Source organism: Leptonychotes weddellii, chromosome 13 (genome assembly GCF_054177405.1).
Source record: "Leptonychotes weddellii isolate Sample4059 chromosome 13, ASM5417740v2, whole genome shotgun sequence".
In the NCBI taxonomy this organism is placed as follows: domain Eukaryota; kingdom Metazoa; phylum Chordata; class Mammalia; order Carnivora; family Phocidae; genus Leptonychotes; species Leptonychotes weddellii.
This window is the reverse complement of record NC_138381.1, coordinates 59,866,828-59,885,694: the sequence shown is the minus strand read 5'-3', so window position 1 is coordinate 59,885,694 and position 18,867 is coordinate 59,866,828. Positions and strand designations below refer to the sequence as shown.

The window sequence follows — 18,867 nt, the reverse complement described above, 5'->3', positions numbered from 1 at the left end:
CTGAGTCAGTGGGAGGGGGTTCTGATCCACTCAGTCATTAGGGCCCCAGGCTCCTTCTATCCTGGGATGCTGTGATCATTAGCACTGGTCTTCAAAGTTGGCACAGTAGGGCAAAAGAGAATGGATATCATGAGTGGAGATATTTGTGGTCCAGACCTTCAACTGGAGCATGGCACTTCTACCTGTGTTCTGTTGGCTGGAACGAATTTTTTATTTTATTTTATTTTATTTTATTTATTTTATTTTATTTTATTTTATTTTTATTTATTTTATTTTATATTTTATTTTATTTTATTTATTTTATTTCATTTCATTTTATTATTTCCAGTGTAGTTAACATACAGTGTTATATTAGTTTCAGGTATACAGTATAGTGATTCAACAATTCCATACATCACCCATTGCACATCACAACAAGTGCACTCCTTAATCACTATCCCCCCCCCCACCTCCCCTCTGGTAACTATCAGTTTGTTCTCTATAGTTAAGAGTCTGTTTCTTGGTTTGTCTCTCTTTCTCTTTCTCCTTTGCTCATTTGTTTTGTTTCTTAAATTCCACATATGAGTGAAATCATATGGTATTTGTGTTTCTCTGACTGACTTATTTTGCTTAGTGTAATATTCTCTAGCTCCATCCATGTTATTGCATATGGCAAGATTTCATTCTTTTTCATGGCTGAATAATATACCATTGTATGCATATACCACATCTTTCTCCATTCATCAATGCTGGATGCTTGGGCTGCTTCCATAATTTGGCTATTGTAAGTAATCCTCCTATAAACATAGAGGTGCATGTATCCCTTTGATTTAGTGTTTTTGTATTTTTTGGGTAAATACCTGGTAGTGTGATTACTACATCATAGGGTAATTCTATTTTTAATTTTTTGAGGAGCCTCCATACTCTTCTCCACAGTGGCTGCACCAGTTTGCATTCCCACAAATAGTGCAAGAGGTGGAATGAAGTTATTTAGCCCCAGCACAAAGGGGCTGTAGTCTCGTGTGCCTACACATTGGCTATCTCTGCCAGGGTCTGCCCTTCTAGGCACCAAATATCTGTTTTTATTGTTCCTTCCACATATAGAATATACTCATCCTATCTCCCAGGGAAAAAACTCAAGTCATTACATTGAACTCAAAGTGTAAGGTCTCCAGGTGATGTGTGGTCCTCCCTATCCGGTTTTGGGGTGGCTTCATTGGGCCAGTAATTTAGGAACCAGTAATTTAGGAACCCCCTTCTCCCAAGTATTTATTTATTTATTTAGAAAGCATGGGGGAGGGGGCAGGGGAGAGGGAGAGAGAATCCGAAGCAGGCCCCACTCCCAGCACTGAGTCATGACCTGAGCTGAAGTCAAGAGTCGGATGCTTAACTGACTGAGCCACCCAGGTGCCCCTCTCTCAAGTGTTTAAAAAGTAAATCAAATGTTGCATTTCATTATAGTTTGGTAAATGATTTTACTCATTTCTCTCACTCCCTAACATGTGTGATGTCCAAGATTCTGGTCAGCTTGGCTAATTGCCTGCCCATTCCTGGTTTCACCGTGGCTCTGTGCTTTCTCTTTGTGCCTCCACAATAACTGACAGATGTCCTGGAGAACATGATGGAGCCACCACAGCGAGACTCTAGTGCTCCGGGGAGGTTCCACGTAGGCAGTGCGGAGTCCATGCTGCATGTTCGACCTGGGGGATACACACCCCAGCGGGCACTGATTAACCCTTTTGCCCCCTCACGAATGCCCATGAAGCTCACATCCAACAGAAGGCGCTGGATGCACACTTTTCCTGTGGGTAAGTTGGTTGCTCAGGAAAGAGCCTGGGCTGGGAGTTACTAGTCCTGGTCCTTGTCACTAACCAACCATGTGGCCTTGGTCAAGTATCTCAACTTCTCTACACCTCCAGTGCCCTACTCATGAGATGGGGATAACCATGGCCATTCTGCCTACCCCAGGGATTCTTGTGAGGATCCTTGAGGACACACTTGGAAAGGGCTTTGTAATTACCGAGCTGTGTAAACCTAAGGGCTTCTCATTTTTGTTTGGAAAGGACTGTACTTTGTCACCTGCTTTCTTTCTTAAGACTAATGCCCTTCATTCTTGTTCATTCCTTCCTCTCCTAGCTCTCTCTGGTAGTGATATTATTGTCTTGGTTACACAGAAGTTATGTTACTCTGTGTTTTCTCAGGGTTCTCTGACAACTGAAAAAAAAAACAAAAACAGTTTTTGAGAAATGGGTGAACCATTTCTTTTTTTTAGTTCAAATAAATAAAAAAAAAAAACAAAGGATAAAATAAGTGGGTTCTATTTTTTATAATGAGAGGCTATACAGAAATAAAAATGAACTACAACCACATCCAAACCTATGTTTAAATTTACAAACATAATGAAAGAAGCTCGACAAAAAAAAGTACATTCTGTATGATTCCATTTAAATGAAGTTCAAAAGCAATCAAAACTTAAAAAAAATTTTTTTTCTTCAAATTCACTGTTTTTCCTAGCCCGTCCTTTTTGATCTGTGTTCTCTCCTACAGAGGATGACAGTAAGGTTTTATAAAGCTGTGGCTAAAATTAAACTTCAGCTTAATGGGCTCTGACTGGGCTAGGAAGGAACAGATGCATTAAACTCCAGGGTTTTTTCATGGAAGTGATCCTGCTGAATGCCTGTGCATGTCTAGTTACTTCCTTTTCCACTTGCTTTTAGTGTTAAAAGTTAAATAAGTGAGAAATGAATCTGGTTGTTTGGGCTGTAATGGGGGGGGTCACTCCCAAACTCCTCTTTGCCCCCCTTCTCCCTGCCATAATCAGTCACATGATTTGTTTCTCTCCAATGTCTCTTTCCCTATGTTGTTATCCCCACAGGCTCCCTTTGGATTCTCTTACGAGAACTGTTGATGTTTCTTGTGTGACCTCCAGCTCTTCTTGCTCCCAATTGTCAGGCACACTTTACTAAAACACGACTGTCTGGCCCCACTTACTCTGTTTCCTCCTCCTGCCCACCTGGCCTGCTCATAGTTGAGGCCATCCTTTGCCCAGTTCCCCAACTTGGCGTCTCCTCGCTCCTATGCTCAGATGTTCTTCCCCAAGCTCATCTGGTGGTCTCCTGCTTGTCTTTTGCCTCCTCCACATTTGGGATTTCGCACACATTGTTTCTTCTGCCCAGGTACCCTCTCCTTCAGTTCCTGCTAACCTTGCTGAACACTCCCCTCGGAAGCTTCTCCTTCCCCAGGAAGCATTTTTTTTGGTAGATTTCACTAATCGTGATTTCTCTCCCGCCCACCCGATGTCTTTTCTGCACTTGCTCATCCTCTGCTCCTTAGAGTCACCATTGTCACCGTCTCATGTATTAACAGAGTCACTGACATTTCACTTGTGTGTTCCTTGTCGTTTAGTTTGTGTTAGCCCTCCTGGGAGGGGCCCTCTACTCCTCTACGTCAGTGTTTCTCCCCAGTGTCTCAGCTTGACACGCATGAAACAGCGGCTCCTAACGTATTCTTAGGCTGAACAGGGTGACAAATATGAGGCCCCACAGGAGGATGAGTCCTGCTCGGAAGAGGAGATGTCCTTTTGGGAAGCTGGAGGGTCATGTGTGTAATGTTCCCCTTGGTGTGCTCTCCTCTTGGTCTCTCCCAGCACGCATGTCCCAGCAGCTGGAAAGAAGGAAGAGTAAAGCTAAGTACAAAGCAGTAGCTCTTGGGTGGGAATGATGCTCAGTGGATCTTTGTCTGGGTAGGACCATCCGGAGAGGCCATCCAGATCCATCACCAGACCCGACAGAATATGGCGGAGCTGCAGGGCAGCTGGCAGAGGGACCCAACTCACTCCTCTGCAGAGCTGCTGGAATTAGCATATCATGAAGCTGCTGGAAGGTGAGGATGTGCGTAGGGCTTCAGAAGGTCCCTTGAGAAACTCCCCAGCACCCAGGACCATGGCAGAACACAGTCTGCTGACAAAATGTTATGTTTCTAAGACTTGAAGGGACGGGATGAGATCAAGCCCTTCCTTTGTCAGTGCCGTTCTTTTCATGGGGTCAGATGCAAAGCAAACAGCCTGACACTGTTGCCACACATGTTACCCAGGCCCTGCTGTAGCTTTCATTCAAAGCACACTTTGTAAACCTCAAACATGAGTTTTGTCTAAACCTCAGCCAAGGGTGAGAACGAGTGCTGAGACAGGTGGTTCATGCTGCGTGTTTCGGGCAGTCTGTGACTTCTGAGAAATTCCACTGTTGAGTTTAGAAGTTTCTTATGCAAAAGCAATGGAAATCAAGGCCTGCGTTTATAGAAACAACTCTTTGAACCCAAGTTCTGAATGCGTTACAAGGCATCCAAGAGAGTCAGTGCAGGAAGAAAGTCATTTAAGCCTTGACAGACATGAGCTGGGGTGACAGCTGGCCTCACTGTTCCTGTGATGCTTTAGGAAACAACTTGGCAAAGGGCAGTCTTTGACCCCTTTTTCAATCACCTCGACATGCCATGGGTTGGATGGGATATGGGCAGGGTGTGACCCTCTTCATCAGCTTAACTTGGTACCTCTTTTCAGTCACCTCATATCCTCCTGTCCATGTGAGCAGGGGGAGGCTGAGGACAGGAAAGGGCGGGCCGCCCAATATATCAGTGGGAGAGCAGTTTTTGGGGGGCCAGGGCAGGATAAGCAGGCCACAGGAGGCCAAAGCTGGCCCACATACCGAGCATGGCAGCCTGGTAGCCTCTGATATGGCTCCCAGTTGTTGCCAGCCCATGTGGCCAGATATTCAGAGCTGTTTTTGATGAAAGCTCCTGGGATACAGGGTGAGCAGGATGAAAGAGGTGATGATCTGCATTAAGCCAGGTGGCTGGGCTCTGTTCTCTGCAGGCACAGCACTTCCCGCCAGCCTGGTGACAGCATGTCCTTCTTGAACTTCAGTGGAACAGAAGAGCTTTCTGTCAGCCTGCTTAGCAACAGTGGTGCAGGTAACCAATCCAAGAGGTAACAGAGCTGGGATGCTTAGAGTTGCAGGCTCACATCTAGAAAAGACATGGGGGCCAGAGAAGCAGGGCCAAGTCTATTTTGGGATCATTTCAGCCACAATTTTGGGTGACCTATTTAGAAGCGGTGCTGTATAATGCATGGAATTATAAATGGGCTGCACATTATGTTTTTAGCCGAGAATACATTGGTTAAGCCTCATTAATCATTGACCTGTCAGTGAGTCGTGACCAAGGGCCCCTTATGAGCTTAGTTTGGAGGGTAACACCAGGGACAGCAGGAGTGGCCTCTGCTGTGGAGAAGCTTCCAGATCTGTGAGTAGGGGGCTTACCCAGCAACATAAAAACAATCAGGAGAGGCCCAGAGGGGAACAGTGTGGTTCCAGTTGTGAGATCAGAAAAGAGAAGGGTGGCGTCTGAGAAGTGGGCATGCACCTCAGACTCGAAGGCACAGAATTTGGTTACCTAGAGAATTAGCAGGTGAGGGTTCTAGGTGGAGGTGGGGAGAGTATGAACTTCTACTAACACAGGTTATATGCTTTCTGGAAGCACTTGTATATCTATCCTGTCATGCAATCATTCTAAGAGGGCATATGCTATTAAATGTAATTTGCACATGAGGCAATTTAATGCCCAGAGGTGTAGAGATATTACATGAATCTCTCAAGCCCTTGGCCAGGTGTCTTGACTCAGACTGCTGTTCCTCATTTCGACCACACTGTTCAGAGTACCTTTAGGATGTAGGGGAGCAGGAGTTGGGATGGGTGAGGGCAGATTTTGGAAAACTTCAAAGGACAGCTGTTGTTCAACATGAGTGTGAAAAACATTAAAACTTGGGGGGTGGGGCAGTGTGGAAATGGGGCTGCTCTTCTCTGTCTTAGTTTTCTATAACTAACTTGCATTTCTAAAACTTTAAGCTAAGTTTTAGTAGAAGGTGTAGTGAAAGTGAGTGGTTACGAGAGTGGTTAATGAAGAATTCTTTCATTCGTTGGTTGCTTCATCCAACAGTATTTCTAAAGGTTTGTGGCTAAGTCTTGAAAAGCAGTTGGTAGTAGATGAATCCCTAAAGGATTATAATTAATTCATTTCTTTCCTCCTTCCCTTCTTCCTTTCTTTTCTATCTCTGTTTCTTTCTTTTATTCTTTCTCTTTAAATGAGAAAACAAATTGAATAACAATTTGGGGATAAGATACTTTTAATGACTGCACTCAGGGTTCTGAAAATGTCACTTGGCTGCCAGACTCCTGTAAAGTGCCTTCAGAATATCATAAAGGCAACCTTTCCATTTTGTTAATAAACCAAGGGGCCATTTTATAGGAACCCAGACTTTGAACTTCCCAGGCTGTTTGGGGTGGGTTGTACCAAGGAGGGCTGCTCTGGGGCTCACAAGACTACAGTTTGAGCTAGTTTTACTGGTGACCTGAAGCAGGGGATTCTGGGTTCCAGTGGTAATAGCGCTAGTATTTACCCTGACTAGTCCTGGAGTGGTTCTGGGCCTGGGATAGCTAAGGTAGACCAGATGATTCCTCAGAAGATGAGTCTTTTGGAATTTTGAAATCTACTTTGAGGAAAAAAGGAAGTTTCAAAGAATCCTTATTTGGGGATGGTTGTGGAAAATCCTCTAATGACACCATCACGCTTACGCCATAGATCCATGCATCTGATGGGCCTCTCTGCTTGGATGACTCCGGAGGACCTCATCCTTAGTGTACTGACAACGAAAATCATGTCTTGTGGTTCCCCCACCCCCTCTCCCTCTTCTGTTCCCTCTTTCTTCTGACTCTGGCCCCTCCCCTCCATTCTCAACTGTCACTGCTTTGTTTCAGACCCCTGTCATTTCTGGCCAGGATTGTGATAGCAGCCTTCTAAGTGATCTTCCTGCTTCTGTTCCTATCCCCTCTGATTCGTCTTCCATACTGTCACCAAGGAGATAGTTCCAAATGCAAATCTGATCAGCCACTCCTCCCCATGTATAAAACCCTCCCGTGGTTCATGGCCTATAATACTGGTCATTGCCTGTCTCCTGCCTGCCTTGTGTCTTCATTTGCCACCACTTCCACACATCACTGCACGGAGAAAGAGCTCAGGCTGTAGACTCTTCGGATGTGAGTCCTGACTCCACTTCTAATGAGCAGTGAGGCCCTCAGGCCAGGTAACCTCTGTGTGTCTCACTTTCATCATCTGTATCATTTGATGTGATAAACCACGTAAGGTGCTTGGAATGGTGCCTGGCGTGCACGGGGCGTGCTCACTGAATGAGAGCTGCCACTGCCGGGTATGTTATGAGATGTGCATATGTTACATTCCAGCTATTGCTTGTGGCTCCTCTGAAGATCTTTGTCCTCATTCCTTTGCATGGACTAGTCCCCCTGCAGAATGTGCTTTTCCCTTACCTTCAACCCTCGTTCTTCCTGGCAGACATCAGCTCAGTCTTTATGATTCAAGCCCAACAATACCTTATCTTTGAAGCCCTCCCTGATGGTTCTCTCTCATCCCCAGGCCTTCCCAGGAGATGGTAGGCATGTTTCCACAGAGCTCCATATGCATAATGCAATTGTACTACTTGGCATATCATGATCCCGCTGTTTGTTTCTATGTCTGTCTCTGCACTAGACTGAGAGAGCTTATCTTTATTCATCTTCTCCCCACAGTGTTTTACACATTTATTGACAAATGAATTTGTGCTTCCACGACCAAGCTGCCATATGTGAGAAGCATTTGAACAGTCCACAAAATTATTCTCTTTAATTGGTATGCAAGTGCACAATTACATAAATATGTTCTAGAATGTGTAGCTTCTTAGAGAAGGTGTGGGCTCCTTGGATTCTTTTTCTAGTCAGGGTGAGAGCGTTAAGTAGGATCATCCTTACCTTTGCCCAGTCCCTTTACAACCAGTAGCATGTGTTTTCAAAGGGGCCAGGGGTCATCAGGAGGTAGGCTGTAGCATTGGGCTCCCATAGGACTTGAACTCCCATCTTCTGTCTTGTGCTTCCTGATCAATTATGTTAGCCAGCCACAGAAAGGATTAGGTAAAAATCACTCCAATTTTTATTACCATGTACAATAACCAATTAATGTCAGAGCTATCAGGATATATCTCTAATCTTTCCATATATGTCATCACCTCCACCAGCCCCAGCCCTGTCCAAGATACCTTCCTCTTTTGCTTGGATTGTTGCAGTATCCCACAAACTGTTCTTTCAGCTTCCTTCTTTTGTCCTTTCATGTAGTTTATTTCCAGCACAGCAGTTCTTTGTGATCCTCTGAAAATAGAAGTCAGATCATGAAAATTCTGTGCACAGAACCCTCTGGGGCTTCCCAGTGCACTCGGATTAAAGGCCGAAGGTGTTACAGTAGCCGACAGAGCCCCCTGCCTCTTGCGACCCCTTTGTTACTCTCAGATCTCGTCTCCTTCCCCCTCGCACTTGGGTGAAGTGGTTTCCCAAATGTATCAGGCACATTCTGCACCTGAGGTGCTTTCTCTTGCTCTGCCCTCTGCTCTGCCCTCACAGCGAAGAGCTTTATGGATAAGGTGCACATGTCTGAGTTTGCCCAGGACAGTCCTGGTTTGAATTCATTGTCCTGTATAATTACTAATAGTGTCCCCTTTCACTCTCGAAGGTGTCCTGGATGATAAATGATATGGCCATCCTACCCACAGCCTGTTCTATTCCTTCCTTTAGGTCTTACCCAAGTTGCCACTCTTTACCCTGGCGCTCCCCATCCATCTTCCCTGCCAGTTATTTCTCCAGAATACCACCTGTCATACTAGTTCTTTTCATTTTGTATTTTTTATTGTAAGCTCCAACAAGGCAAGGATTGTTTCACTCATGGCTGTATCTTCAGAACTTAAAACAGTTCCTGGCACATATCAGGTATTTGAATGAATACTAAAAGCTTTCTGAGGTTAGCTTTCCCTCCACTGAAGAGTGCTTTTCTTCCCTGTCTTATAACCTTGTTGAACAATTAACTGGATTCCTTTTCTCAAAGGCTTGAATAATCTTTTTCTGCCTTGCTTGTTTTTGAAGTGACTTTCCTTTCAAGCCATGCTCAATCTTCATGGAATATGGTTTGCTTTCTTCAAACTCACTATACTCTTACCCATTCCAGAAATGTTTATGGAACTGTAGGCACTGTGCTAAGGCCTGAGAAGAAACAAAACGATTAAGACACCAGTTCTCACCTCAGGGAGCTCTGGCTCGCCATTCATTTGCAGTTCTATTTGAAGCAGTTTTGTGCAGGGTCACAACAGTGAAAGGGAAGCCTTCTTGTGGGGAGCTGGACTTAGTGGTTACTGTGCAGTTTGAACATGTGACCTCTGCTACATTCTGATATGATAGATGAGGGAGTGCCCCAGCCCTAGAGTTTAGCCTTCAACCTTTGCTGATGCTCAGGTTCATCATCTTTATAAAGGGGATAAAGATCTTTACCTGCCTGCCTGCCTCACAGGGTTGTTGTAAGGAGCAAAGGTAGATTGGGCTCCTTAAGGGCAAAATTGTCACAGTAGGCTCTCATTTGGGGACAAAGTGGGGTCTAAATAAGCAACTAGTTATCTTTTCATTCATTAAAAAATAGAAAAGAGGGACACCTGAGTGGCTCAGTCGGTTAAGCATCTGCCTTCCGCTCAGGTCATGATCCCAGGATCCTGGGATTGAGCCCCACGTTGGGCTCCCTGCTCAGCCGGGGAGTCTGCTTCTCCCTCTCCCCCTGCTCATGCTCTCTCTCTCACTTGCTCTCTTTCAAATAAATAAGTAAAATCTTAAAAAAAAAAAAATAGAAAAGAAACAGGAAAACCTTATCTGTGACCTCCTGGGCTTGACAGTTTGCACCATCTGCAGGCACTCAAGCATGACTCAGATTTTCTCCTGCCTTTGGACATGATTCATATGCGAGTCACGATTCACAGGAGTGGTGCCTCTGTGGGTTTCCCTCCTGGCCCTGTAGAATTTCATTTCAAGCATTGTTGGCTGGGACCTCGTACCTGTACTCTTCACTTGTTTTTCACCATGCTGCCCAGCAGTGACCAGTGGTCGATGAGACTGGGGAGATAGTTTTTTTTTTTTTTAATTTTATTTATTTATTTGAGAGAGAGAGAGCAAGAGAGAGAAGAGTGTGAGTGAGCACAAGCAGAGGGAGGGGCAGAGGGAGGGTGAGAAGCAGACTCCTTGCTGAGCTGGGAGCCCACCGTGGGGCTCGATCCCAGGACCCTGAGATCATGACCTGAGCTGAAGGCAGACGCTTAACCAACTGAGCCACCCAGTGCCCTGGGGAGATAGTTTTTATCCCTCTTGTTTCTTTAACTGGGCACCCATTTATTTTTTTATTTTTTATTTTTTTAAAGATTTTATTTATTTATTTGACAGAGAGAGACACAGCGAGAGAGGGAACACAAGCAGGGGGAGTGGGAGAGGGAGAAGCAGGCCTCCCGCCGAGCAGGGAGCCCGATGCGGGGCTCGATCCCAGGACCCTGGGATCATGACCTGAGCCGAAGGCAGACGCTTAATGACTGAGCCACCCAGGCGCCCTGGCACCCATTTATAAGACTTGTCAGTCACTGTCATTCCCATCCTTGGGGATAAATGCTGTAGATAATTTTGGGAAAGAAAACAACTGGATGCCATGCTTTCTTTCCCTGTGGTATTGGGACTCAGAATCTGCAACTTGGTATTTGTGTTGAGTATTAGGTACATGTGGCAGCCTGAGAGCTGAAGTAAAAAGTAAATGATAGCACACTGAGGCTGGAGGAAAGGGCCTCAGAGTCATTCACCCAGGCCAGGCTGGGATTTTTGTGGGTAAGGGCCATCTCTGTAGCCCAGAGAGGAGAAGTGACTAGCCCCACGCACAGGCTTGTAGATGTCACCCAGGACCAGTCCTGAAGGCTCCACACTGATTACCCATTTTGGCCTGAGGTTAGCAAGCAAAGAACATGTTCAGACTTCTTCTTCTTTGTCTTCTTTTTTAAAGATTTATTTATTTATTTATTTTTGACAGCGAGAGCGAGCATGTGCATGTACACGAGCAGGCTGAGGGGCAGATGGAGAGGGAGAGAGAGAATCTTAAGCAGGTTCCCTGATGAGCGCAGAGCCCATGGGGCTCTATCCCACGACCCTGAGGTCATGACCTGAGCCAAAATCAAGAGTTGGATGCTCAACTGACTGAGCCACCCAGGTGCCCCAAAATTCAGATTTCTTGACTCTGAAGAGATGTCAAAAGACAAAGCTAAGATGGTGATTTTCAGCATTGGTTCCCCAAGTTGAATATTTGGCTTTGAATGTTGAGAGTGAGGTCTCATTCACAAATGTTAGGTTGGAGCAGAGCTGATTGACCATGGGGGTCTCCCCTCGGTCATCTCAAGTAGTGAGGCCATCATATGCCGATAGCCAGTCCATTTGACTGAAAATAAAATCTTAAAGGCAGAGCTGGTGGGAGCAGCAGTTTGTTGGGCTTGAACTGCAAGAAAACTGTGTATAAAGAGCCTCATAAAAGAGCACAAAATACCTTTCTTTAAATATTTTTCATTGCTTTTTTTTTTTTTAAAGATTTTATTTATTTATTTGACAGAGAGAGAGACAGCGAGAGAGGGAACACAAGCAGGGGGAGTGGGAGAGGGAAAAGCAGGCTTCCCGCGGAGCAGGGAGCCCGATGTGGGGCTCGATCCCAGGACCCTGGGATCATGACCTGAGCCGAAGGCAGACGCTTAACGACTGAGCCACCCAGGCGCCCTCATTGCTGTTTTTTAAAAGTAAAATGTGTGTGTGTGTGTGTGTGTGTGTGTGGCATAAAAGGCTGGTGACCTTAAATGTTCTTTTGTCTGTTAGGAGATGGCACAGTGCTACTTTTGACCTAGAAGCCAGAGCTGCTCTGAGAATCCCTACTGGTTTGCCTCTTTGAGCTCAAAGAATTGCCCACACAGTTATAAGTTGAACTGGTCCTTTATTAGTGTAAGAATTTCAGTTTTTATAGACCCAGTCTGGATTTGGGTTTTCTTAAAAAAAAAGAAAAAGATGCACTAATGACAAAATTTAGCATCTAAACCTGTGAGGTAATATATTTAATAATTTCCTAGTGCTCAGTATGGTTTGAGAAGGCTGTTTTTATACCAGTTGCCTTCATACCAGTTCTCAGGCTGAACAAGAAAATCCCCCTCATTGCTTTTTTAAAAATATTTTATTTATTTATTTGAGAGAGAGCGAGCATGAGCAGAGGGAAGGGCAGAGGGAAAGGGAGAAGCAGACTTCCCACTCAGCAGGGAGCCCAGCTCAGAGCTTGATCTTAGCTGACTGGGCCACCCAGGTGCCCCCCACCTCATTGCTTCTTAATAGCCATGCTTTGTGTTTGCATGAAGACGGATATTGTTATCCAAGATAGCTTTTTCAGAAAATTTAGCTCCAAATGGCTTTTGGCTGTTGACAAAGAACAGCTAACATTTTCAATAGCTGAAAACTGGTGCCCCAGATGGAGAGTCAGGAAATGAAGCATCTGTAGAGCTGAGCAGAGTTTAAATGCAGCTTTCACCTATTTACTGTGCGATCTTCCCTAAGTTAATTCACTTCTCTGAGCTTCAGTTTGTCTGTACAAAAGGATTAGTACCTACCTCATACCTGTCTTATAGCAAGGGTTGGAATAAAATGAAACACTGTATTTGTCTGACTTAATAAGTTTTATCTTTTTATTCTGAAGACTAGTAATAAAAAAAAGAAAAATCTACTGAAGGCAGTTCCAAAAAAGAAGTTCTAAAATTGTTTTGGCCAAGTGCCATCATCTTTCTAAATTTTTAAATAATTTTAGGGGCGCCTGGGTGGCTCAGTCAGTTAAGCACCTGTCTCCTGCTCAGGTCATGATGCTTCTCCCTCTCTCTCTGCCACTTCCCCTACTTGTGTGCACTCTCACTCTCTCTCTCTGTCAAATAAATTTTAAAAAATTATTAATTTTAAAATTTACATACAGTAGAATTCACTCTTTTTAGTGTACAGTTCTGTGAGTTTTGACAAATGCATACTATCATATAACTACCAACAAACACATCAAGCAAGATAAAGAACATTTCCATTACCCCCCAGATTTTTTTGTGTGGTCCCTTTGTACTCAGCCCCACCCCCTGTCCTCTGGCAACCCGCTGATCTGTTCTCTGTCCTTCTAGTTTTGTCTTGTCCCAGCATGTCATGCACATGGAATCATACAGTATGTAGCTTTTTGAGTCTTACTTCTTTTATTCAGCATATAATGCATTTGAGATTCATCCAAGTTGTTAAATGTTCATTACTTTTTATTGCTGAGTTGCATTCCATTGTATGTATGTATTAATTTGTTTATCCCTTCACTAGTTGCAAGATATTTGGGGTGTTTCCAGGTTTTGGCAACTATGAATCAAGCCGCCATAAACATTTACATAACGGGTTTTTGTAAACATTGGTTTTTATTTCTCTTGAGTAATTTCCTAGGCATGGAATTGCTGGGTCAGATGGTAATATCTTTTTAACTTTTATTATTATTATTTTTTAAAGATTTTATTTGTTTATTTTTAGAGAAAGAGAGTGTGTGTGCCTGCAAGCAGGGAGAGGAGCAGAAGGGGAGGGAGAGGGAGGGAACAAGAATCTCAAGCAGACTCCCTGCTGAGTGTGGAGCCTCATGTGGAGCTTGATCTCACCATGACCCTGAGATCACAACCTGAGCTGAAACCCAAGAGTCCAATGCTCAACTGACTGAGTCATCCAGGTGCCCCATTAATATTATTTTTAAAAGTTTATTTATTTTAATAATCTCTACACCCAATGTGGGACTCAAACTCATGACCCTGAGATCAAGAGTTGCATGCTCCTCCAACTGAGCCAGCCAGGCACCCCTGTCTGTTTAACTTTTTTTTGTCTAACTTTTAAAGAAACCACAAAACTATTTCCCAAAGTGGTGCACGATTCTGCATTCCTACCATCAATGGATAAGGTTTTCCATGGCTCTACATCCATATTCACACTTGGTGTGGACTTGTCATTTTAGCCATTCTAAGAGGTCTGTAGAGGTAATTTCCCTCATGGCTGAGGATGTTGAGCATCTTCTCCTGTGCTTATTTGCCTTCTGTATATGTTTGGTGAAGTGTTCACATCTTTGGTCCTATTTCTCATCAGGTTGTTTGTGTTCTTGTTCTTGAGTTTTGAGGTCTCTATATATTTTGGGTCAAGTCCTTTGCCATATAAGTGATTTGCAGATGCTTTCTCCCATGTTGTGGCTTGTCTTTTCAAAGATTCCACAAGGGATTTATACATATTTATTCTTGTTATAAAAGATTCACATGACACACAAATACCTAGAATAAAAACTACAAGTTCTGATTTACCTCCCACTACCTCCTCCACCGTTTTCTCGCAGATAGCCACTGTTGACAGTTGGGTGAGGATTTTTTCAATCTTTTCTATAGTATCATAATTTTCTAGTAAATATATCTGTTTAGAAAGGGATATTTAAATATTGATATGTACTTTAAAATTAGTTCTGTTACTTTTCAGGCAAAAAGTTGCATTTCAGAGAACCTTTCTGTTTTTCCTTTCAGACCACCTATAGGGAAAATCATTGTTTTTCTCTTAAAAGTGGTGAGTTTTGATGTGTCCTAGGTCATATTCCAGAAAGCCATGATTTGGAGAAGAAAATTCCAGATGATAAGGATGACCGATGAGTGAAATAAACTTTAAGTGGGTCATTTTGTATTTGCAAAAGATTTCTCCAGTTCGTTGAAATGACTTTGAAATGTGTCCATTTTCTTACAATAAGTGGTGGGTTGCTTTTTGCTGGTGTGTGTGTGTGTGTGTGTGTGCGCGCATGTATGTGAATGCTAACAGTGTCATTGGGCAAAGAATGGTATTGATAACCTCAGAGCAAAGTTTTGGCTCATTCCCAAATTTTAGATTGCTCATTTTTCTTGGATTGACTCTTTTGTGCTATTTGGAATATTCAGCATAGAATTTGTACTTGGTTCACATTTTTATTTTTAGCTATAATTTTGGGCTCTTTCAACCATAACTGGCCAGAACTTTTTTTCTGCAGAATGAGCCTTATTAAAACAACCTGTTTTCATCTTTCCATAGGTATGAATCCTAGGACTCAGAATAAGGATTCTCTAGAGGACAGTGTTTCTACCTCTCCAGACCCAAGTAAGAAGGGGCAGCTGATTAGGGTGGGGTCAGGGCGGGGGTGGTCAGAGCATGAGGAAGCAAGGGGGAACCCTGTGGGCAGTCCACACATCTCTGGGGTACCAGAAGACAACGTGGTAAGGGAAAACTCTCCAGCCTCTCCAGTGGAAAGTGAGAGGGGAGTGGCCAGGTAACCTGTTCTGGAATGTGATTCAGGGCACGTGAGAATGGTAACGGAATTCCCATGAGGTCCTTACACCCGTGCAGAGCTGGCTTTAGCCCTTAAAAGGCCTTGTGATGGCTCTGAGGAACAAGGGAATAAGAGGGCCTGGAACTGTTTACAGACCTGTAGTTGAAATTGTTTGACTGGGTTGCTTTTTTTTTTAATCATCTTTATCTATTGAAATATCTGTGCAGGAAGAGCACATCTAAATGTCCACAATAGCAAAGTACCAGAAAAAAATCCTACCACCCAATAGACTTTATTTTACTTAGCTATAACCAGTAGAGATATATTAAGTCTTTTTTCCCCCACTTATGATTACCTTAATAACCGTTTTGCTATTTCTTCGGGCCCCTTGTATTAGTCATTTTTTTTTTAAGATTTTATTTATTTTTTTGACAGAGAGAGACACAGCGAGAAAGGGAACACAAGCAGGGGGGAGTGGGAGAAGGAGAAGCAGGCTCCCCGCTGAGCAGGGAGCCCGATGCGGGACTTGATCCCAGGACTCTGGGATCATGACCTGAGCCGAAGGCAGACGCTTAACTGACTGAGCCACCCAGGTGTCCCGTATTAGTCATTTTTAATAGCAGTATCAAACACATCACATCCCAGTTTGAATAATCATTTATTATTGGCGATCATTTGGGTGGTTTCTAGTTTCTTAGCAATAATGTAGAATGCAGGTATAATGCGTGATGCAGTGGGTATATCTTTTCTTTCCCTTCACATCCTTGGGATATATTTCCCCCGAAGTATGGTTGGGAAGTTGATTATTTTCCAGAAAGCTTCCAGCAATGAATAGATGAGCCTATTTCTTCTGTACAACCCTAGCACTAGATTTTGTAATCCATGTTTATCATTGTTAATGGTATTGATGTGGGTCCTCCTCAGAGGCCCTTTTTATAGAGCCTGAAGATACTGGAGTTAGAAAAGAGGCCACAGTCTTTTCCCAGGGAAAGAACACCATTAAACTAAGAATCAGGAGCTTTTCTCACCATGGGATTTGGGCCCAGGCATTTGAATTCTCTGTATCTCGGTGTGTACCCAGCAGAAAACATTTCTGAAAGATATTTATGATCCTGAAGGACAGGAAGCTAATGAGAGTCAGAATGATCTAAGAGGGCATAAAGATATGACTGTCTTCTGCTTCTGGCTTTCCACTGTGGTTTTGATCTGGTGTCTTCCTTCTGCTCCTGGTCCTAAAACAAGGAAGTAGGAATAAGCTCATCCCTTCATCTGGCATATAGGGAAATTGGGGTGATCAGTTAGGTTCTTTTTGGGTTGTGTTTTCAATTCTTGAAGTATTAATAAGTTAACAAGACCTGTGTATAGTCCAACTCATAGAATAAGAGAGTGGAATGGTGGTTGCCAGGGGCTTGAGGGGAGGCAGAAGTGGGGAGTTGCGGATCAGTGGTGTAAAGTTCCAGTTATGCATGATGAATAAATCCTAGAGATCTGTACAGCACTGTGCCCAAGTTAATAATACTGTGTTGTACCCTTAAACATTTGTTAAGAGAGTAGTTCTCATGTTAAGTGTTCTTACTACACTAAGACAGAATTCAAACACACAAACAAAATACCCCAGACCTGTGTAGACCATGGAGTTAGGCCTCTTGTAGGTCAAATCATCTTTCCCAAGGCAGTGGTGGCTACATGGGGCATGTTTCCCACTACGACTTAGCACACGGGTCCTCTTCTTGTCCTTTAACTCTGGGTTCAGTGGGACTCTGTTGTATTGGGTAGTGTGTGTCTCTGTCATTATATGGTGGAAAGATTCCTAAGCAGAGAGGCTTCTGATCATGTAACCTCTGGGAGGTTTGGCTTGGCCAGGTGTTTAAAGGGCTCAATGATGTTGCAGTCCCTGCTCCAAGGAGGCCATGTGAGGGCTGATGAGACAACAGCGGTGTATCACGCTGTAAGCCACATTAGCACTGTGCAAAAGATAAGGTGTTGAAGGTGTCCCTTGCTTGAGACTAAGATACAAAGGCATGGAGTATTTCTGCTTCATATTGCCCCCTTGTCTAGAGATTTGAAAAATAATCTTTGCTTAAATTACTTAAAGAGATAACTGCCCTATTACCTTGACTCAGTGATTCTCAACTGGGGAAGGATTTTGCTCCCTGGGGGGACATGGGGCAACGACTGCAGACGTTCTTGGTTTTTACAATCAGGAGATGCCACTGGCATCTAGTAAGTACAGTCCAGGGATGCTGTCCAACATCCTGTAATACAAAGCATAGCCCCTCATGACAGAGGATTATCCAGTCCAAAATGTCAGTGGTGCCAAGGTGGAGAAACCCTGCTTTAACCAAAGAGCAGGCAACTCAGGACACCATGTGATCGGGCCCGCTCTGCTGATTGCAGCTTTCCTTTCTAGATTGTTAAACTCTGTCTCTTGAAGTTCTGGCCTTGTGACCTTCCCAGACATCCTTCCTTGATTTCTCCTCCTACCCTTTTGGATCTGTGACTTATTTTTACAATTCTGAAAGTATTCCTAAATTCTGCTACCATGTGCTGTTCGCTCCCAAATCTGGCTGAGCTCTTCTTTCCCTACCAGCCACTCTGCAGTCCTCCAGAGAGGCTCTGGCTTGAGCCCTCGGAATGTTGATTTCTTCCACATGTAACTGCCTGCGCTGCCCTGCAGTAACCTCACTGGCATTGTGGCTGTAGCTTAAGATCGGCAGAAAATGAAAAGTACCAGCTGTGAATCCCATTTGCATGATGGGATTGGATGAGCACGTGCACTGCATTGTCTAACAAACTCTGTTTCTCTCTTTCTCCCTCCCCCCACCCCCTTTCTTCCTCTCTGTCCATTTCCTGGCAATGTTATCACCGGTCACTGTGAACTCCTCCCCCCCGCCCCGCCCACGTCCCCCGCACCTGCCCTGGTGACCGCACGCACCTTTCTCCTCTGTTACACGAGGCAGTTCTGACACTGTCTGCTCCCCCTGTAGTGCCAGGCTTCTGTTGCACAGTTGGAGTGGACTGGAAGTCTCTCACTACTCCGGCGTGCCTCCCCCTCACCACCGACTACTTCCCCGACCGCCAGGGCCTGCAGAACGACTACACGGAGGGCTGTTACGATCTCCTTCCGGAAGCAGACATCGACAGGTCGGTGTCAGAGGAGGGCTTCGGATGGGCATCCAGGCACTGCATTCTCAAACCTGTGTCTTCCTTTTCTGGTTAGAGAATCTTATGAAGCAAAGAACTGTCATTTTTTTCTTTAGGGTTCTATTGACATGCCTTCTCTAGCCATTTCTCCTCACGGGTGCTTTCTCAGATTTTTCTGTGGTGGTTTTTCTGGACACACTAGATCTGATCTTTTTTTCTAAGATTAGCTATTTGAGCTATTCTAGGAATGGCTGTTAGCTATTACCTGCCTTCTTCTTCTGCCTCTTTGAACTGATCATGTCTCCGCAAACTGGTTTATAGATTGTTAGTTTTATGAACCACCATGGAATGGTCATCAGGGCTGACTTGTGGAGTCAAAGCAAAACAGAGGATGGGAGTGTGGACTCTTGAGTGTCACTCCGCCCTGGACCAAGCATGTCCATGTGAACAACC

General features: G+C 44.2%; 1 protein-coding gene across 13 annotated transcripts in view; it reads left to right on the top strand.

Annotated features, from left to right (window-relative positions):
- Positions 1-18,867, top strand: part of DEPDC5 (DEP domain containing 5, GATOR1 subcomplex subunit) — a 122,333-nt gene that overhangs the window by 54,876 nt on the left and 48,590 nt on the right. For 6 of the 13 annotated variants that reach the window (XR_014139732.1, XR_014139733.1, XM_081801748.1 and 3 more), the window contains exons 22-26: positions 1,584-1,787; positions 3,726-3,861; positions 4,847-4,944; positions 15,036-15,101; positions 18,231-18,414. Coding sequence is in view for 9 of the 13 variants with exons in the window: in XM_081801748.1 (XP_081657874.1) it covers positions 1,584-1,787; positions 3,726-3,861; positions 4,847-4,944; positions 15,036-15,101; positions 18,231-18,414 (688 nt within the window). In the remaining 4 variants the exon portion in view is untranslated. The remainder of the gene's footprint in view (positions 1-1,583; positions 1,788-3,725; positions 3,862-4,846; positions 4,945-15,035; positions 15,102-18,230; positions 18,415-18,867) is intronic. The other 7 variants (XM_081801749.1, XM_081801747.1, XM_081801752.1 and 4 more) reach the window with 5 other exon arrangements.